Source organism: Chenopodium quinoa, unplaced genomic scaffold (assembly GCF_001683475.1).
Source record: "Chenopodium quinoa cultivar QQ74 unplaced genomic scaffold, ASM168347v1, whole genome shotgun sequence".
NCBI lineage: Eukaryota > Viridiplantae > Streptophyta > Magnoliopsida > Caryophyllales > Amaranthaceae > Chenopodium > Chenopodium quinoa.
In genome coordinates this window covers 152805-171017 of record NW_018744620.1, presented here as the reverse complement: position 1 = coordinate 171017, position 18213 = coordinate 152805, and the positions used below count along the sequence as shown (strand labels likewise).

General features: G+C 35.6%; 1 protein-coding gene across 1 annotated transcript in view; it reads right to left on the bottom strand.

Moving 5' to 3' along the window:
• Window positions 1-1359: 1359 nt before the first annotated feature.
• LOC110700125 (calcium-transporting ATPase 3, endoplasmic reticulum-type-like) overlaps window positions 1360-18213 on the bottom strand; it is a 46708-nt gene continuing 29854 nt past the window's right edge. Inside the window, exons 20-34 of the mRNA XM_021877614.1 lie at window positions 17574-17685; window positions 16488-16586; window positions 16176-16321; window positions 11353-11410; window positions 9867-9959; window positions 8251-8301; window positions 8024-8155; window positions 6412-6513; window positions 5898-5952; window positions 5315-5400; window positions 4467-4615; window positions 3562-3667; window positions 3413-3466; window positions 2725-2773; window positions 1360-1941 (exon numbers count right to left, since the gene is read on the bottom strand). Of these exons, the coding sequence (XP_021733306.1) occupies window positions 1874-1941; window positions 2725-2773; window positions 3413-3466; window positions 3562-3667; window positions 4467-4615; window positions 5315-5400; window positions 5898-5952; window positions 6412-6513; window positions 8024-8155; window positions 8251-8301; window positions 9867-9959; window positions 11353-11410; window positions 16176-16321; window positions 16488-16586; window positions 17574-17685 (1360 nt within the window). The 3' untranslated portion in view covers window positions 1360-1873. The remainder of the gene's footprint in view (window positions 1942-2724; window positions 2774-3412; window positions 3467-3561; window positions 3668-4466; window positions 4616-5314; window positions 5401-5897; window positions 5953-6411; window positions 6514-8023; window positions 8156-8250; window positions 8302-9866; window positions 9960-11352; window positions 11411-16175; window positions 16322-16487; window positions 16587-17573; window positions 17686-18213) is intronic.

Sequence of the window (18213 nt, the reverse complement as noted above, 5' to 3'; positions counted from 1 at the left end):
AAAAAGAGAGGTATAGAGATAATGTATAGACACAAGCGTTAATTTATTATTACGCCTGACTTAAACCTCTAAAACTGCTTTGAGTTGTTCTATGTTTTCGTTTTAGTTTCTCCAAAATTGCTATAAAGTTGTTTTTTTAAGTTATTATTTTTACCAAACACTAGTTTGGTTTTAGAGAGTGGTCAAGCAGGAGCAACAGGTTTGCACATGATGGCAATAGGTTGACAAAGGGTCAGCAATAGGTTGATGGAGGGAATTTAATGAAAATATGTCAACCCAATAACTTTAGGAAAAATACACATTAATAATTCTAACTATAGGCGATTTACTTCTAATAATCCTGAATAAGGTTTATTATCTAATAATCCCAACTATTTGGTCAGTTTGCCTTCAATGGTCCCAATGACCGGAACCCTGCTAAAACAATATTTTTTTTTGCTACTTTTTAAAAGCCACGTGTCAACACGTGATTAGTGTAATATTTAAATAATTTAAAAACAAAAACAATTCCCCGCCATCCCCTCCTCTTCCCCGTGAAACCATAAGCCAACCCCAGCCTATCGAAAACCGGCCGGCCACTTCCCACCTCCCTAGCCCCACAAAAACGGCCAGCCGTCCCTTCCTACCTTGAAACTCAACGTTCGACCTTCTCAATCCCAGAAACTTCGGCCGTGCAAGGGTTTCTCAATCCCGAAACTCCGACCGCACAAGGGTTTCTCAATCCCGAAACTCTGGCAGCAAGTCAGATTCCGCTCACCACCAAGGAACTCCGGCCGCAAGTCAGGTCCCGTTCGCCACCAAAGAATTCCGGCCAACAACAACAATCAACTCTCTTGCAGGTTGTTGTTGATGCTTGCGCGCCCTCATCGAGCCTGCAACGAGATTGGGTCAAAATTGGGGCTGCTCTGCGAATTGTGGATGCGATTTGTGGTAAATGGTGTTGGCCGGAATTATTGGGCTGCAATTTTGATGCGGTTTCGATGCAGTTGTGACAGTGGAGTTGACTTGGTGGCTGGAATTTGTGTGGCATCGATAGAGGGTCAAGTTGTTGTGGAGCGCTGGTGGTGTTGTTGGGATTGGGGAAGGTGGTTCAAGGGGAGTGGAGGGGCCTGGGTCAGGTTGGTACCACCGACAGCAAGTAGGTCCTCTAGCCGCTGACGAGGGTAGCGGGTGCTAGTGGGGTTGCTGCTAGCAAGGGAGGAGGTGTTTTCCTTTTTTTTTTTAATTCAGTTTTTTTTAATATGTTTTTTTTTTATTTATTTATTTTAGATCAATCACATGTTGACACGTGTTTGGTAACCTGTTATAAAGATTGTTGACTTGGTGTTGACCGATTGGGACTTTCCAACACTTTGAATAAAAGGATGTTTTTTTTTTATTTCTCCTTTCCCCATCTTTAATTTCATTCCATTTATCATGGGCAAACCAAACACCCCCTCAATATTTTTGTCAGTTATCTTATTGATCTTCAGTAGTAATTAAAAAGTATACTATAAGTAATCATATCAAGATTAATTGCACAAGTATGAGTACCTACGCTACATACTTTACAAGAACAGGATACAAATTTAGATATCAAAATTCTTTGCAATTGTACCCTGGTATACACAAAAAGAGAGTTCTGTTATATGTTCAGTGTGCAAATTCCCTCATAGATGAACATATCTTTCATTCAGCTCATCTGACAGCTTGGTGTAAGCATATAGCGAAGTTTAAGAATCATAGGCTGTAGAATCTCTTGTTCATGTTGTAGATGAACTGATAACAAAAGCCATTTACTGGAAGGTGCCGCACAGGAGCTGAAGGCCAGACAGCAAGCATTGTTCTATAAGACAATAAAGTATGGTGTGCTTGGGCTCATAGCCACCTTCAATTACTTATCACGCATTTCTCTTTTGGGAAGTAAATCAGTTTTCCAGAACCGTATCCTTAACCTTATGCCTGTACACAAAGAGACTGAGTAAATGCTTCAACAAACTACATATTAATTACATTACTTTCATTTTTCGGCAATTAAAATCAGATTAAGTTCTAAGAAATTGTGAAACCTACCATAAATTTCATGGACATAAGAAATGTTTGAAATAAAAATAAGAAAATTCAATTCTGAATGTGGTGTTCTTTACTTAGAAATAGTCAAGATTTAAGTGAGAGTTTCATTGATGTAAGATAAGAAAGATATTTTTTTTTTAAATGAGTTAGGAGTGAACAATAAAATGGAGACAAAATTCCAGCCAACCATTCTTGAGACAAGACACATCTTGCACTAACAAATATCTAGATGCCTTGGTGATACATGTCCATTTTGATAAAAGCAAACACATGTACATGACGATGGCATGATATATATTTTTTTGTCATATATTACTATCAGAGCACATTAGAAATAATTTTTTTTTAAAAAAAAAATGTGTAAGATTTGGAGTAAAAAAAAAAAAAGTACTCCTACCATTCCAATTTACTGTCATACAAAGCAACTTACTAGATCTCACTTGACTTTAAGAAATTCACAATTAACATTGTATTGGTACCTTAAACCAAAATATATTCACAAACTTTTTAAATGACAAATTATATGAAACTTAAATGGCCAATTAATTTGGTGTTGAGTACATCTTAACCATATCATGCATTATCACAAAGAGAATAAATCTGGACCCTATCAATGATTAATTAATATTTTAGAAAAGATTAAACTGTTTACTCAGGGCGCAAGAACAATACCTCTTGAATTTCTGGATAAGAATTTGAGCAGTTCATCAATTAAAATTACCTACAGCCAGTACAAATGCACTTCAGAATTAATTAAAATAGCTAAAAGAGATTATCAAATTGATTTTGGCAGAGAAGAGAAAATTGACAGAAATAGTCTCTTGCACAACCAGTGCACATTATATGTATATGTACACCAAGCATACTATTGTATGAGAATCCACTTACTTTAATTAATGCAAAACTAGGCTTGGTGCACACAGGGCAACTTTAATAGTCACTTTAAAAGGAAGTGAATAGTAATTTTACTTGTACGTGGGTAGAAACTGAATTGGATAAGATGGAGCATCACCCCCTTCAGTCTCTTGGCTTACCTTTACCCAGACATGTTTTTAAAAAAAATAATAAATAAATAAAAAGAGTAAAGAAAGAAAAAACCCTCCATCTTGCATAATGAATGCTGTTACCACTATAAAAATTAAATTGCTGGTTTTACTTCATTTGGTGAAGCTGCATCATGAAAAGTTCATATTTTGCCAGCTCCACCCCTGCCCTGCCCCACCCCCCCCCCCCCCCAACCCCCCTCTCTTGGCAAAGACCACCCTCCTCTCTTGGCAAAGACCATAGGTAAAAGCCTAAAAACTGAATTTGTCAACACTTAACAATTGAAAACCATTTACAGAGAATTTAGATGGCTAACCGGAAATGACAGATACAAAACAACTTTCCATTCAGTCCAAGATAGTGCTGTCACCTGAGATTAAGCAAAAATTGGTTACAACAAGCAGCATCAGCAAAGAGAACAAATCAATTGATGCAAATAACAGTAGTGAATTGTTAACAACTTACAGAGAACAGAGCTGATAATGGTTGAACATACAAAATTAGTATGTGAAGAAGCATGGTCAGTATGATAGAACCTACCAGCCACAAGTTAGTCCAGGGAGGTATAACACTGAAAAAGAAACCAAATCATAATGATTAGTCACCATAAAATTGTCCACAGTCTGACAATAATTACAAGGGTAGTTACCATCAATTAATCACAATACAAATGTTAAACTTTAATATAATGGCAGCAGCTGGTGAACATCCATTAAAAATGCAAAAAACATATTTACAAAGCCATATTGCTGGATGTTTGTTTTTTTTCCCTTTCTTCAACTCTTCAACTATGTTTTCTCTTTCACCCAAAAAAAGTTGCACATGATTGGGCATCCAGTAGAGTTAGATTAATTCATTTAAACAAAGAGGATCCAGAAGCTCAATAGCTATTATGGTTCAAAGGGGAGATAAGATGAGAAATAGATCAATTATGAATACCACATGATAAGAAAACAATTAGAAGTTTAGAACCTCCAACATTCTCTTGAGTCTTGACAATATATTTTCAGACAATCTGTTCTTTGTTTTCACGAGGATGATTAGGATGAAAAGCAATAACAGAATCTTTTAAAGACTTTGTAACATATCTTCCAGAGGGGGAGAGATGAGTATTCAGTGTCTCTTTTGATACATGTTCAAAAGGCCCTTCTTTGATACTTTTCACAACATTCAGAGTGAAATCTGTAACAACATTTGTTTCCAAAGGGGTGCCGGATCTCCCTCTATGGTGTGGGAAGACCAGAAACACAAATGGTAAATGAAAAAGAATAAAACTGCAATAATATTTCTTATGACATGACATGATATAATTTAGAATGATAACAACAACAAATAGAGGAAAATAAATTTAAGACAAACTAAATACTTACAGAAGAGATTGATTTTCACTCAGGTTATTTAGTGCATTGAACATCTCTACCACAACAAGTACTGTCATTGAAACAGTAGATGGATGCTGATCATCAAATATGCTGCATGGATATGTTGTCTGCCTCATATGACAAGTGTCAAAGTTCATCTGGTACAGGAAAGAGGCATTATCATGATCCCACAAAAGAATGCAAGTGAAAGCAGCAAGAATAATAACATAGACCAGAATATTATAAATGGTTATGTTGCACATAGTAACAGGGAAGGAAAAAAACAAAACAAAACAAAACCAAAAAAAAAACTGAGATATTTTATAGAGTGAATATTGTTCATTGGATAATTCAGAAATTGTACACCTAAGCTATTAGCACTAAAATAAATACGTGTGTATGGCAAAGAGATCTATCCTAATGTGAAAGCTATAACTAAACTTCTTCAGTGAGGAAAAATTCACAGATTAGGTTTTGTAATAATTGGGGCATTTATTTCATAGTTGTAATTTATGTTTTATCAAGCAATTAATTGGGGGATATTGCGCCATTTGACCGTTGAATCCTCAATAAGTTGTAATTTTAAATTTGTTTTGGTTTTTCCTCTTGTTTTCAACTCAGATAACAGAATCTGAACAGGAAGCAGGCAGGACCCCTCGCCACCACACTGCGCCCAGACACTGTTAAGCTGATTTACCAAGCAGCATGACTTGCCTAGTGCCAATGGGCACCTTGGCAACACTGTGTAAATATAAGCTTCAGTTACCAAAGAAACTGGTTCACCAGTAGAAGCATTAACACAGTCCACAAGAGAAATTGTACAGTAAGAGAACATAATGGATATCAAAGACAGTTACCAATTCACTGTACGGAAGCCTGGGTCCAGTATCAGCATAGACAAACCACCATATGAAACCCGCAACAGTGGCAAGGCCAACATACGCTGCGATAAAAATAGAAGGGAAAAAAGTTATAAAACTATTTCCTCTTTATCTGATCCATAGTAATATCAAGAATCAAAACATAAACTTCCAAAAGAGTTATGAGAGCTATATGTCTACACAATCAACCCAGAGCTCCATCCTCCCCCCCCCCCCCCCACCCCCTCACCTTCAAACCGAAAATAAATATAAATAAAATAAAATACTCCATATGCATATACTTTATTCAAAAGTAAATGAGAAGTAACAGGTAATTCATATGCAACAGATGTTAAGTACAATATCTTACTTGTTTGACCATTGGGATGTAAGCTAATTTGCTGAATCACATAGAAGGTTAAAACAATTTCTTCCTTGTTAATGGGGCAACATAAAACTTATTATGCAAAGTAATACGTGCACCAATGACGCATAATGGGATCACAGCAGAAAGCGAAGCACCAACACATAATACACAGCTGACTAACGCATGTAAGCATGAATGATGAAAAAAAATTACCTCCAATGACTACATAACGGAAAAACAACCAGCCACTAACAACTGCTTCACCAACCTGCAGGTTTGACAATATAATACACCCACTTCAGAACAATGCATAACTTACGATACAAAACACTATGGCTGGACAATAGAAGAAATAATATTTTTTCCAAAAACGAACATTCAAACACGAGAATTGAAATTTTTCAGTGGAAAGAACAGGGATAATATGTATCCAACTTTTTGTCTACATTATGTCAGCTTAAACCGATCTTTAATCTCAATGGTAAAGAGCAAAGAATCAAAGGATTTTGTCCTCGCACTCAAAGGAACCAGTTGAGCCTCTTCAAGCCTATGGTATAATAATTAACATCCGAAGTTCCTTTGCAGTCCTTGTTTTAGACATCGGTTACTACGTGACGTTAGAGTCAGAAAGTATTATTTTGTATTCATGGATAAACAGAATAACTTGGGAATTCATTAACAAGGATTTTATTTTTTGGCTTTTAAATCAATAATCCAGCACATTTACCTTACGTGGTTTGGATTTCATCACGTCTGAGTCTTGTTTGTTGAAACCTATAGCAGTTGCAGGTAACCCATCAGTAACCAAATTAACCCATAGCAGCTGAACCTGAGATTTAAAAAGTAATTGATGTTAAATTCAATGTGCATAACAACGTATGCATCTAAGAGTCTTAAATAATTGGCAACCACTAAAGCCACAATTACAGAAAAATTAAGACCAACATTTATCAAGAAATTGTGCAATTTGTATATCAAATATTTAAATAAAATCCAATATATTTAAAAGAAAAAGATTAAAAACTAGAATGAGATAGGACAATCTTGATCAAAAGAAAAAGGAAAAAAATAATAAAAAATCAGACTTTTTCAGCTTTTTTAATCAAGACATCCACATATTACTATCATTCATCATCAATTGTCACTTATTTCAAATTATTCTCATCAGTAGTCCAAAAACCAGGAAAATGAACAGCACTGTCATCAACAGAATGAAAATTTTTAATTTTCACAGGCCTTTGCAAAGGCTCCAATCAAAAAAAAAAAAGGCACTAATTTTTCAAAATTAGTCATACTAAGTAACAAAGGAAACCAAAGTCTAGAATATAGAGGCCAAAACAAACCCATTAAACTCAAAAGGGCCATTATATAATTTAACCACATCAATGAACTCGTCAAGAGTTGGAAAAGAGATAGCTGATTGCAATACAAAGTGTATAATACAAATAAAATATTAGGAAGCATAAGCATATTAGTTAAAATGAGATAAAATGATTAGCAATTGGAGTAAGAATTAGAAGATAAATGATGAACTCATCGGGATATTTTTAAGAATCTTCTACTTGGAGTTGACTGATTAATTACTTGTTTCTTCTTTGTATTTTATTCTATGTTTAAAACCAGTAATATTCTTGTTATTTTCAATTCCATGTCACAAATTTGAGTTATTAAGAAAAGTTTTACAATTGTTTATCAAATATATACTCCGAGCAAAATATATACTACTAGTCTACTATGGTCCATAAAATATATGTACTCCAAGCAAACTATCCCACTATTGTCTATTAAATAGATATACTCCAAGCAGAATATCCTACTATTACTTATCAAATATAAATACTCCGAGCAAAATATCCTACTACAACCTAAAACAAGTGAGCATCCCGCCCAAGACTGCTAGCAGGGTTGGCGCACAAGCAAGCCAACAAAACAGTCCCAAATTGTCTTTGAAGCAATATTTTGAAGGCATGAACAGCAAAATGTATACAATGCATCCCTAGAAAAAACTTATCCCCAAATCTTCATTTCCAAATTGGAGCATGATCTTGATTAATGCCGAATTTGCGTCAGATAGATGAGGAAAAATGAAAGCAACCTTGCCCCTAGAATAACAAAGTTGTTTCATGCAGACCCTTTTGTTGTCACTTTACCAAGAAATAAGTTCATAAAGTTTAATGAGCCATTCAGTTAATTCCATTGTACTCAAAAAAAAAAAATTGATTCTATTGGATATGGACAAAGAACGAAAAGATTGATAGAATAATATCAATAACATTTTCAGGACAACAATCACCATGAATAACAAAAGAACATTAAATGCTTATCAGTTATAGACTCACAGGCACAAGGGTGTCAGGGATTCCAAGAACGGCTGCTACAAATATACATACTACTTCACCAATATTTGAAGAGATCATGTATCTGATGAACTGCTTCGTGTTATTATATATAGCCCTCCCCTCTGCAACAGCCTGTAAGTAATTCAGCATTGACAATGAAAACCTAAATCACAATCCTTTAGTCACTGTTTAGTTATTATAAATCAAGAAGGAAAAAGCAAAAATACCGCAACAATAGTGGCAAAATTGTCATCAGCCAAAACCATGTCCGATGCACTCTGCATTGGGAAAGTAGATAAACACTTAAGAAAATGTTGACTTGTATTAAAAATAAATAAACAAATAATAAAAAAAGAAGCATAAAGCCAATAACTAGATCACACCAAAATCCAACTGAAGATATGTCAAACAATCAACTGTGAAGGCCAGAGGATGTTAAAAAGATACATTGAATGAGATCTATGAAAACTGCATAAGTAATTGGAGCATATGATTATATTTAACACTCAAACCCACAAGAATAGAGCGTTGAGAAATCAATACTCAGTGGGGTACCCCAGATCCACCTTTACTCAAGATGTATCCATCAAAAAGAGGAGAAAAGGTTATGTAGTGCAATTTATCTTCCAAGCAGGATGAGTGTGCTCAATGAAAGAAGCAGGAGGAAGGGCTGCAGCTTTCGTCTTAAAGGCAATGCTGATGCTTGGCATGGTTTCATGGTTTCTATCTGATTGGAAAGAAGAGATTTGGGTTCAGAAGATATAAAGGAGACATCTTGTAAAGTAGTATATACTCTACAGGGTGTTGTCTAAGATGATATCTTCTCCGCAGTTGAGAATCTTACTTTATTCTCTGTTAGTCATGTACTCGTGCAAAAAGGGTTGGAAATACAATTATTCATCTAGTCATTCATATTATAATTCATTCTCTTCTGCAAGGTATTAATGGTTGAATGAAATACTCCCCCCACCTGCAAATTTCATAATTAAAAATAAAAAATAAAAAAATAAAAGGAATAAAAGGAAAGTCAAATGTCATGGTCCAACTCTAAGTCCCTTATTGCAGCCTCAATCAGTGGGCATAATGGCAACAAAGAGGGATCTCATAGGCTGCCTCGCCAGCCTTCCATATAGATTTTAGACAAAACATTTATTTCTAATGAACACTCAATCAACAGTTACAAAATAACATTAATAGGCATGGAGCTCATTTGAGCAATTCATCCATACAAAGGCTTGTACTCTCATTGGTTTCAAAACAAAAAAAGCTTGTACTCTCATTGAAGCCTTGCAAAACATTCTTCGAAGCACTAGAACAACACTATTTCTTTGTTGCTTTTATATTTTAACACTTAGCCAATTCATGAGCCACAAAAAATGAAGCAATTTCAACAGGAGTGAGCAGCATGCAGCGGCAAAGAGACAAGGTCAACACACAATATGCAGGTAAACAAAAATTTCTGTTGCATCCACCAAAAAAAAGTCAAGGAAGCTATTCTTCAGTCTTAAAAGGTTTTCTAACGCTTTGCCGAAACAATTTCCAAATTTGACAGAATGTTGATCATATATACTGGATAGGAATAACTTTGTCATTAACAATGGTCTTTGTGCTAGGGAAGTAACAGAAGACACAAACATCTCCTATGACGCATTTTCTAACGATCTTAAGCTCCCGAAAAAAATAAGATGCATGCATATTTCTATACAACTAGACAGAACAGAAAGGAATTTCTGCAAGAATACATTTCAAAATATAACAGCTCCAACCCTCCATCAAAATTTCTTATTTGAATTTATAGTGTATTTAAGGCAGGATGGTAATGTGGGTAACAGATGTGGCTTACCTTAGCAACAGCTGTTCCAGAACCCATAGAAATCCCTATGTCTGCTTTCTTTAATGCAGGAGCATCATTGACTCCATCACCAGTCATTGCAACCTGAAACAAAATTACAAGAACAATACAAAATAAATTACATTAGATGAGCTGGAACTTGTAATACTGGTTGCTGGAACTGATGATTAAGTTCTTGATTGCAACACATTTTTTCTAGAAAATAATTCTGCAAGAACACACAGAGACACAAAGGCACACACACACATTCACACATATGTTTGCAAGTAGGGGGGAAGAACTCTAGAATCTAGATATATAGGATTAGTTGTCCAGAATGCATCAAAGGATTTGCCCACATTTTCCACTACCAATCGACCTTACCATTCCTTCAAGATATATTATGGTAAAAAAAATGTAAATAATTAAGGAATTAAAGATAAATATTACATGGAACTGATTCTGGTTGCTGGAGACTGATGATTTAAGTTTTTCATTGCTACACATTTTTTTCTAGAAAAAAAATCTTGAAGAACCCAAAGAAAGACAGACACACGCATACCCATATACTTGCACACGCATTCACACATTAGTTTGCGAGTCGGGGAGGAGGGGGGGGGGGGCTAAAATCTAGATATATAGGATGAGTTGTCCTGAATGCATCAAGGGCTTCATCCACATTTTCCACACCAATCCTCACACACACACACACACACACACTTAACGGCACTGAATACTTCTATACTCCGATTGGATTGAAAATATTTCCAACTCAATTTGGCACTGGTGTCCATCTTTACTGCATTATCAACCATAAAACAGGGAGCAATTAGGTAAAATAGGAGCTACTTTTTCCAAGAATCCTATTAAAACTCCCATCTTTGACGGCACAAGAAAGCTTAGTGTTCTCTAATACTCATATCCTCTCCTCTCTAAAAGTCTCTCAAATAAATTATTATTAAACCTCCATACTAACCAAGGATTGTATTTCCTTGTTGGAGATGTATGTGACCCTCTAAGGCATACGAGATTAGAGCCTTCCCTCATAAATAAATCTAGCTCATTTAGACTCATCCCACAGCAAGAGAAATGAATGAAGAATGGTGGGGGAGAATATTAAACTAAAGAAAAATAAAAATTTTAAGGGGGTGCTTAGTAATTCTTGTACCATGACCTGTTGCCTCATGGCATTTAGCACTTACATATAGGATTTGTAAGAATTAAAATGAGAAATTTGATCATCCAAATCTAACAGCCAAGAATATATATCAAACACCTGACTACAAGGTCTCTAGGGGAAGCCCTAACTACTAGGATATCACCTACTGCTTATGTCAGAATGTTACAGCGAATCTAACAAGACCTCACATGACTATAATTTTTCTTAGCTATAAACTATCAAAGCTAGTATAAGTAGAACATGCGAATATTGCATAAGTTAAAGTGTTGCAAGTAAAAAGAAACAAAGGAAGCATGTCACCATTCAAGAAAATCTTACCACTTCATTTTGATTTTGCAAGGCTTCAACCAGCATTCTCTTGTGAGAAGGTTCAACCCTAAAAATGTCATGTACGGATATCAGATTGTTTTAAATTGCGAGGCATATAGGATTAAGTGAAACTTCCATGCAAAAATATATTTATTTTGTATTTTTAACACTAAAGAAAGTGATAAAAATACATGGACACTTTGACATAAAGCATTGATTTGGTTAATTAAACATCAACATTCAGCATTTCAAGATTAGACATATGTTATAAATTGTACAGAGCTTTCTACCAATTAGTGAGTAGTGCACAGCTTAGAATTAGGCCTGAGCAGGAAAATCCGAAAATCCGATCTATTTTTTTTAGGAGGATATCCGATCCGATTTTTTTTCCGGATCGGATATCCGATCCGAAAAAGTCGGATATCGGATACCAACTTGGATAGTAAATTTTCAGATTTCGGATATCCGATATCCGTATCCGATTTGATATCCGAAAATTAAGCTGGGCTTGGCTTTTTGGGCCTAAAATAATAAAATCTAAAATGTGTAAACTGTAAACCCTAAACCCTCAATCCCTCATACTCATTCTCTCTGTCTCTCTCAACCCTCAATCCCGCTGCACTCTCTCTCTCTCTCTCAGTCTCTCTGCCTGACTCGGTGACTCCTCCCTCTCTGCCTCTCTCAACTCTCATTCTCTCTCGCCAGCCGCCGCCCTCTCTCTCTATCTCTCGCGCGCCGCTGCCCTCTTTACCTCTTTATAATATCCGAAAATTCAGTCATACTCATTCTCTCTGTCTATCGCGCGCCGCTGCCCCCTCTCTCTCTCTCTCTCTGCCTGACTCCTCTCTCATTCCCTCTCGCCGGCCTCCACACTGCTTGACTGCTTCCAACTAACGCTCCCTCAGGTAAAACTCCATCTCTCTTTACAAATTTCACAACTTCTACTGAAATTAGGGTTTTCTTGAATAGTTGAATGCTATCTGAAATTCTGAATCACCCATTGATTAATTTGTGTATATCTATTGTGTATATCTATTGTCTTGCTCTCCAGGTTTCTGATGCTTCATGATTCATAAAAGATGCATTGCATATCTCTGTCACTATCTACAAATTATTTCCCAGTAATACAGAACTAATTATGAGTTACTGTCATTAATATGCAGCATTCATTATAATGCACAGGCTTATTATTATTTCATATTCCAGTTTTTATCTAGTTTGATTAATATGCAGCTGTTCATGTAGCGGTGTAATTGACTAGAGGTATACATACAGCTTCTAAAAATATGACCTGAGAAGTGAGAAGTAGTATAATAAAGTTTTACTAGTTTTTGTTAAAAATGAGTAAATTTGTTGTCACATTTTTTTAGAAAATTTGATCTATTTTGTACTAATATAAACATGTAGATTTATTTTGAAGTGGTAAGTTCTTTTTTATGAATGTTCATTTATATTTTAGTACAAGGTCATTCACATGTTAATAGATGATTTATATAAATGCTCTTTCACATATTAACAATAGTTGTCATATATGGTCTTTCACATATTAACATACTCTTATAGTGACAGATTTATGGCGGATATGACAGGGGAGAGTGCTACCCCCTCAAGTGTTAACCCCTGAAGTGATGATCCATTGACATCCACGGAAAATGCTTCACAACCAAAGCCACAAGATGTTCCACCTGATTCGGAGGCGCAAATTCCAACCAAGAGAGCGCTTGATGATCTTGGAGCTCCAAAAAAAGGTAAGAAGAAAAGATCTTGGGTTTGGGATCACTTTGTGTCATTCACAAGAGATGGGGATAAGAGGGCTAAATGTAACTATTGTGAAACTGATGTTTGTGGTGACTCAAAGAGTGGTACAAGTGTTATGAAAAATCATATTACAAGGTGCAAAGAATACCCTCCTAACATTGATAAATCACAAAGACTTCTTTGTTTGCAAAGTGAACAAACTGAACAAGTTAAGGGAGATGGTAGTGTGGATGACAATATGTCGGGGACATTCGTAAATGGGAGAAAAGGTAGATTAGATCTTTGGAAATTTAAGCAAGATGAATGTAGAAAAGCATTTGCAAAGATGGTCATAATAGATGAGAAACCTTTTAGATGTTGTGAGCATGAGGGTTTTCGCTATTTCATGTCATTTGCACAACCCAACTTTGTTTTCCCCTCTCGTTTTTCTGTGGCAAGAGATTGTTATCGTATATATGTAGAGGAAAAAAAGAAGCTTAAAAGTTACTTTTTCAAGTCTTCTTCTCGCATTTGTCTTACTACCGATACTTGGACATCATGTCAAAACTTGAGTTACATGTGTTTGACTGCTTATTTCATAGATGATAATTGGATATTGCACAAAAAAATCTTAAATTTTTGTCTAATTAGCGGTCATTCTAGTGAGGCTATTGGTAAAGGGATAGAAAAATGCTTGCTTGAGTGGGGCATTAGTAGAGTCATGACTATAACAGTGGACAATGCTAGTTCAAATGATGTAGGTATTCAATACATAAGAAGACGACTTCAAAGATGGAAAGATGGGGCTGTGTTGGGGGGAAAATTTGTGCATATGTGTTGTGCATCTCATATTCTCAATTTGACTGTGAGGGAGGGTTTGAAAGAAAATGATGAGTCAATAAAAAGAATAAGAAATGGGGTAAGGTTTGTTAGATCTTCTCCCGCAAGATTGCAGAAGTTTAAGAATTGTGTCAATCAAGAGCAAATTGAGTCTAAACGTCATCTTTGCTTAGATGTTGAAACTAGGTGGAACTCAACTTACATGATATTGGAATATGCTTCTATTTTTTGTAAGGCTTTTGATTTGCTTGAAACTTCTGATGGTGGTAAATTTAATGAAGAATTGACAAAGTCTAATGGTGTTCCAACTGATGATGATTGGGATCTTGTTGCTTCTTTGCTCCCTTTTCTTAAGATATTTTATGATGCTACTTTAAGACTTTCTGGGTCCTTGTATGTTACTTCTAATGTGTATTTGCAAGAACTTGTTACCATTGGAAAGATGATAAAGAGAAAGTGTGAAAGTAGTGATCTTGGTGAAAGATTAATGGCCCATGGAATGAAAAGAAAACATGATAAGTATTGGGAAAATGTGAATACTATCAATTTGATGTTGTATGTTGCTGTTGTACTTGATCCAAGGCGAAAGATGCAATATGTGAAGTGGTCTATTGATGATCAATATGATTTGGATAAGGGTAAAGATTTGTATGATAAGATTAGGGATGCGTTGAATTCTTTGTATGAACATTATGCCTCTCAACAAACACAAAGTGGGTCAAGTCCATCCAATATGTTTGATTTGACTACAAGAGACATGGAAAGCTTTGAGGATTGGCATGACATGGGTGAATTTAAATTTAAAAGGGATATAGGAAGTCAAAGTAATCTTGAGAAAAAGAGTTATTTGGATAAGTATCTAAATGATGAAAGAGAACCTAACACTATTGGAAAGAGCTTTGATGCCTTAGATTGGTGGAAGAATCGTGGGAAAAGATACCCTATTGTAGCTCTTATGGCGAAAGATGTGTTAGCTATTCCTGTATCCACTGTAGCGTCTGAATCTGCAATTAGTATGGGTGGACGAGTACTTGATCCCTTTCGCAGCTCACTTTCATCAAATATGGTTGAAGCTTTGATATGTGCTCAAGATTGGTTGCGAAATACTCGTGGCCCTTTAGTAGTTGAAGAAAATCTTGAAGATATTGAGAGAATTGAATAAGGTATAACATTTTATTAGTTATTATGTTTTTTTTTTTTTTATTAATTTGCATAATTTAGTTTTAACTTCTAACTAATTTTTTATTCTATATTCTTTTTAAAAATTGTTGTGTAGAGTTATCACCACTTATTGAGCAACCTTCAAGTGGCGTTGATGATTACATGTAACAAGTTGAAGATGAGCTTGAAGATTGGAGATTGGAGCTTGAAATACATAAGATGAAGTTGTAATTTTTTTTATTTTGTTTTTTGTGGTGTAATTTACTAATTTGGAGTTTGTGGAGTTAGTGGCTTGGAGCTTTGTAGAGATTATTTTATGTGTGTTTAATATGTTTTTGTGTGTTTAATATTTGGTTAATTGGTTTAGTGGTTTTGGCTTGTTGCTGTTCCCTGTTGGTGATGTAGCCGCCTTGTTGGGCTTATGTTTTGTTGTTGCTGCTTGCTTGCTACGATTTGCTGCTGCCCATATGCTGCTACTAAAAGTTGCTGCTTTGCAAGCTGCTGGTTAGTAAGTTCGCTGCTGCATTTCTGGTCGTCCATCTAGTGGTGTCTACACCTGAAGCTGCTCCTTCTGTTGCCTGTGTTTGGAGCTCTCCTGACTTGTTGTTGCTGCCTCTAATTTAGTAATTTGATGTCGATATTAATAAAAAAAAAAAAAAATTTTGAAGGAATGTCAATATTAATAAAAATTTTTTTTTAAGGAATGTCGATATTAATAATTTAATACATGAATGAAACAGTTTATTATAATAAAATGGAAAAAATAATATTTAAAAAAATAGGTTTTAAAATTTCGGATAACGGATAATTGAAGTATCCGATCCGAAAAATTTCGGATATCGGATATCCGGAACATTTCGGATCGGATACGGATATCAAATTTGCAAATTCTCGGATTCGGATATCCGATCCAAAATCGGATATCGGATCGGATATCCGATCCGTGATCAGGCCTACTTAGAATTACTTTCAAACATGAAATTTATTTTAGAGCAAGAAAGGGAACAAGGACACATAAATCAAGCTATAGTGTCACATTACACATTTACAAATCCCATTTAAGATTTGACAGCTATCTGAAAATTTTATTGTACCTTGTAAAGAGAGCCATACGTTGCAATGCTATTGTCTTCTGCAAAGCTGGAAGTTCTTCAAATTCAGATGCTGTAAAAGAGTTCCCCACAAAATCTCCAAGGTGATCAAAAGCTCCTATCTTGCGGCATAATGATTCAGCAGTTGCCTAAGGTTGATAGTCAAATTACAAACCTAAATTAGAAACCTGTGACATGCAATAAATCAAACAGCCACATTTTCATTTTCACATTTTCTTCTTTTGGCTTCATCTTTTCCCTTCTTTTTTTTTTTTTTTTGGTGAGAAATAAAATGAATGAGAAAAGTAAAAATACCTTATTGTCCCCCGTTACAACTATGACCCGTATTCCTGCAGTCATACATGCCAATATGGCATTACGTACTTCTTCTCTTGGTGGATCAAGCATTCCCACCTAACCACAAGATGGAAGGTTAATGTAGAAGATAGACCAACTTTACAAGCATGCACATAAGGAAGAGATCAAGCATTGCCACCACACCACCCTAACCCGCTGGAAACTTTCCAATGAACACCCTGGAACCAATCCCAGCAAAAAGAACCAATTACCCCATATAACACTCCAACCACCCAAAACAACCTACAAACTCTAAAAATTCAAACAGCAATAATCAAGTAAAATAGAAATAAACCTTTCTGTATCATCAATTATGGTTTTATATGGTCAAACTCAATCATGAAAATTCCAGATATGGAGTTTTCATGTTCGAATTTGACCTTAAAATCCAACCTTTTAACAGAGGTTGTGGAACAATAAGAACAGGAAGATAGCAGGAGACAGCAGAGATGGGAATGGGGGGAGGCAGTGGCGGCAATGGGAAAGGGGGGTGGCTGTGGCGGCAACGAGAAAGGGCAGTGGCTGTTGCGGCAACGAGAAGGGGGGGGCGACAGTTACGGGCCTGGCGGCAAGAGGAGAATATCACCCAAACAACATATGATATCAAATGGAATTACTTTGCATTTCCCTTCTATCCCTTTCTTGATTCCATACCCTTTACTCCATACGAACCAAGCGCCCCCTTAGTCTTAAGGTAGGGAATTGAACCAAAAGCAAGCTCTTTAAAGGTTCATAAGGGTTTATCTTTTGACCTACATTCTTAGTTCCACTACATGTCAACAAATCTAAGTAATTAAACATTAGTTCATACTTCAAAGAGATGACGAGATAGACTAAGCAACGAATATGTGAAACGTCAGCCAACAAACAAAACATTAACTAGAGCATGATCAAAATCAAAATCCATTTAAAATTTACCTAGGGGATTCAGGTCTATAAAATTTACATAGGAAATCATCAAAGCCACACCACAATGAGCAAACTAGTAAACATCAGCAAATAAGCGTAGTGAAAAAATGTGGAGGAATTACAATGAAAGCATACCATCCCAATAAATGTTAGGTCTTTCTCGTCATCAAAAGAGAGAACATGTTGATCCATGGGCAAACGTTTGACAGCCAAAGCAAGGCATCTCAAAGTTTCTTTTCCTGCAAAACTATTATAAAGGTATAAGTCAGTTTTAAAACAAAGCCCTAAAACTATATAAATGAACTGGTAGAAATATAAATCTTCAAAATTATTTCAAACTGAATACTGCGAAGTAAGACTAAATAACATTGTACATGGAACAGAGAAAACAAATAGAGATGTAGGATTTTTAACGGCGTCTGTGCAAATAAAGTCCTAACAAAGCTGGGCTTAGTGAAGCATATAATCTTACACTACCCCTCTAGATGATGGTGTTTAGGTGAGGCAAGTTAGGCTGCATTTTGAGCTTTAGGAGACGACAAATTCATTAAAAGATATATCAGATTAGGTGCAGGAATAACGGTATGGGAAGGCACAAAAATTATTTTTATTGTACGGAAGGAACATAACAAAAGGAATTTCAAACACTCAGGTTACAGCTTGAAAATCAGTCATATAGAAAAAGAAGCAAGGAGGAAAGTCAAGCAAATTTAAACTGGTGATCTGATAAAGACACAGTCAAAAATTTTATTGTCATGCAGGTATACAAGATGAT